Raw genomic sequence first — 1,936 nt, 5'->3', positions numbered from 1 at the left:
GTTTCCGCGTTCAGTGGCCTTTTCCTCGTGTTCTCACAACCCTGTTCGCGTCCACCGCCACCTTCGGTTGCACCTGAGTGTGTGTGTGCTCAGCAGTGTGATTTCGCAGTTGACTTCCTGCATCCCGGGCCCTTGGTGGTTGTGTGTGCAGAGTGGTCTCCGTGTGCGCGTGCGCGTGTCTGATCGCGTGGCTCAGTCGTTTCTTTTATAGTCTGTGCTTTCCATTTTTGTCTGCGGAGCCCTTCCCCGCCCTGAAGTCAGGCCGTTTTCCCCCTTTTTTCCCAAAGTTTTGAATCCACTTCTCACCGTTCGACCTTCGATCCACCTGGGTTTGTTTGGGGTGTGGGTGGAGGTCGGGGTCTAACCTGACTGTCCACTGTGTGGTCAGATGATGACAAGGCTGCCCGCTCTCCCTGCCTGGCGCCTGTCCCTGCCACACACACAGGCCTGGCCTCGGCTCTGCCTCCTGCTCCACGGGCGTCCGGCAGGACCACAGGCTCAGTAACCGACACTGCCGAGGTGACACCTGGATCCGAGTTCCTCGTAGCCAGTCTTCCGATCTCTTCTCCTGATTCTTAACTCCACGCTCTTGTGAATTTAGGAATTCCAGCTTTTATCAGAAAAGTGTGTTTCCCCTCTGGGCAGCAGTTTACCTGTGGGTCCTAACTGTGCTCTCTGGCCCCGTGTTTCTTCTGAGTTTTGTCTTTAGTATTTACTTCAGCAGAGGCCTGCGAGTGGCAAATCAAACAGATTTATTTGATCACCTCACTCTTGAATTGGGGTTCCGCTGCTTGCCCTCGTTGTTTGAAGGCATCACCCCACCATCTTGTGGCCTGTCCCGTGCCCGGGCGCCTGCTCTCTGTCCGACTGCGGGTGGCTTTCACGTCTGCTCGACAGCTGAGACATGTCCCCTTTCTTCTCGACATGAAGCTGGACCACAGTGTATGCTGTGCTTTCTGTCCCTTGTCGGGACCATGTGTCTGGCCTGCACAGGTGCCCGTCCTGGGCTGCAGCTGCTGGTGGACATGTGTCCACCAAGTCTCTGAGCCCACTGTCTGGCAGCCTCTGGGCACCTTCCCTTGGTGCCCCCCCACCCCCCGTACCCCGCTGCTGAAGACTCTCGGTTTCTCCCACTGCTGAGCTGCTTTCCAATGCTGTGTTCTTTGTTGCAAGACTTGACACTGGCTGTTTCTAGAAGCACCCAGCCAAGACCTTGGTCTCCGGAGGCTGAGACACTCCCGGTCTCAGCCCTCCCACAGCTCTGGGCCACTCCCTCCCTCTTCTTGGCTCCTGGGCCACTTTTGGCACCAGCTGTGCCCCTCCTGGCTGTTCATCATGGTGACACTTGGTGCACAGCCTCTCCAGGCTGCTGTTGTGGGGAAGGCTCCAGTCCTTGGGGAGGGGGAGTCCCCTAAAGGGGCCTCTGCCATCCCTCCCCCACCCCTGCCCCTAGGGAGGCGCTCTGGAGCCTGCCCAGCAGCCAGTGTCCTCGCTGTGTCCTGCCAGGTACTGCCCCTCCACCCCATGCACACCCCCTGAAGTCGGCATCTGGGTTCCCATCACCTCAGGCATGAGGTAGCCTGGTCTGGGACTGACCAGCCCATTGGCCACTGCTCAATTATGCTGTGGGCTGTCAACCAATAGTCAGATTTTTGAAACTATCATCTTTTTACCTGCTCCGAGGTGGAGAAAATCAGAATCCTTTTGAGAAACGTGGAGCTGGCGGACATCAAAGTGGGGTCAGTGGAGGAGTTCCAGGGGCAGGAGCACCTGGCCATCATCATCTCGGCCGTACGTGTCCCGTCCTGGGGTGATGGCAGCATCTGGGCCACCGTGGGTCAGTGGGCTCCTGGCCCATTCAGGTAGAAAGTGGCAGGGGTGTCACAGAAACGCAGGCGCGGGGTGGCAACTGCCAGCCCCAGGCCTCCCCGCGAGC

The 1,936-nt window shown here is 58.4% G+C and overlaps 1 protein-coding gene across 1 annotated transcript in view; it reads left to right on the top strand.

Annotated features, from left to right (window-relative positions):
• Nucleotides 1-1,936, top strand: part of MOV10L1 (Mov10 RISC complex RNA helicase like 1) — a 61,737-nt gene that overhangs the window by 46,353 nt on the left and 13,448 nt on the right. Inside the window, exon 22 of the mRNA XM_011384184.2 lies at nucleotides 1,684-1,837. Within this exon, the coding sequence (XP_011382486.1) occupies nucleotides 1,684-1,837 (154 nt within the window). The remainder of the gene's footprint in view (nucleotides 1-1,683; nucleotides 1,838-1,936) is intronic.

This window comes from Pteropus vampyrus, unplaced genomic scaffold (assembly GCF_000151845.1).
Source record: "Pteropus vampyrus isolate Shadow unplaced genomic scaffold, Pvam_2.0 Scaffold563, whole genome shotgun sequence".
Taxonomy (NCBI): domain Eukaryota; kingdom Metazoa; phylum Chordata; class Mammalia; order Chiroptera; family Pteropodidae; genus Pteropus; species Pteropus vampyrus.
The sequence above is the reverse complement of the archived record's forward strand: the minus strand, read 5'-3'. Positions and strand labels throughout refer to the sequence as shown.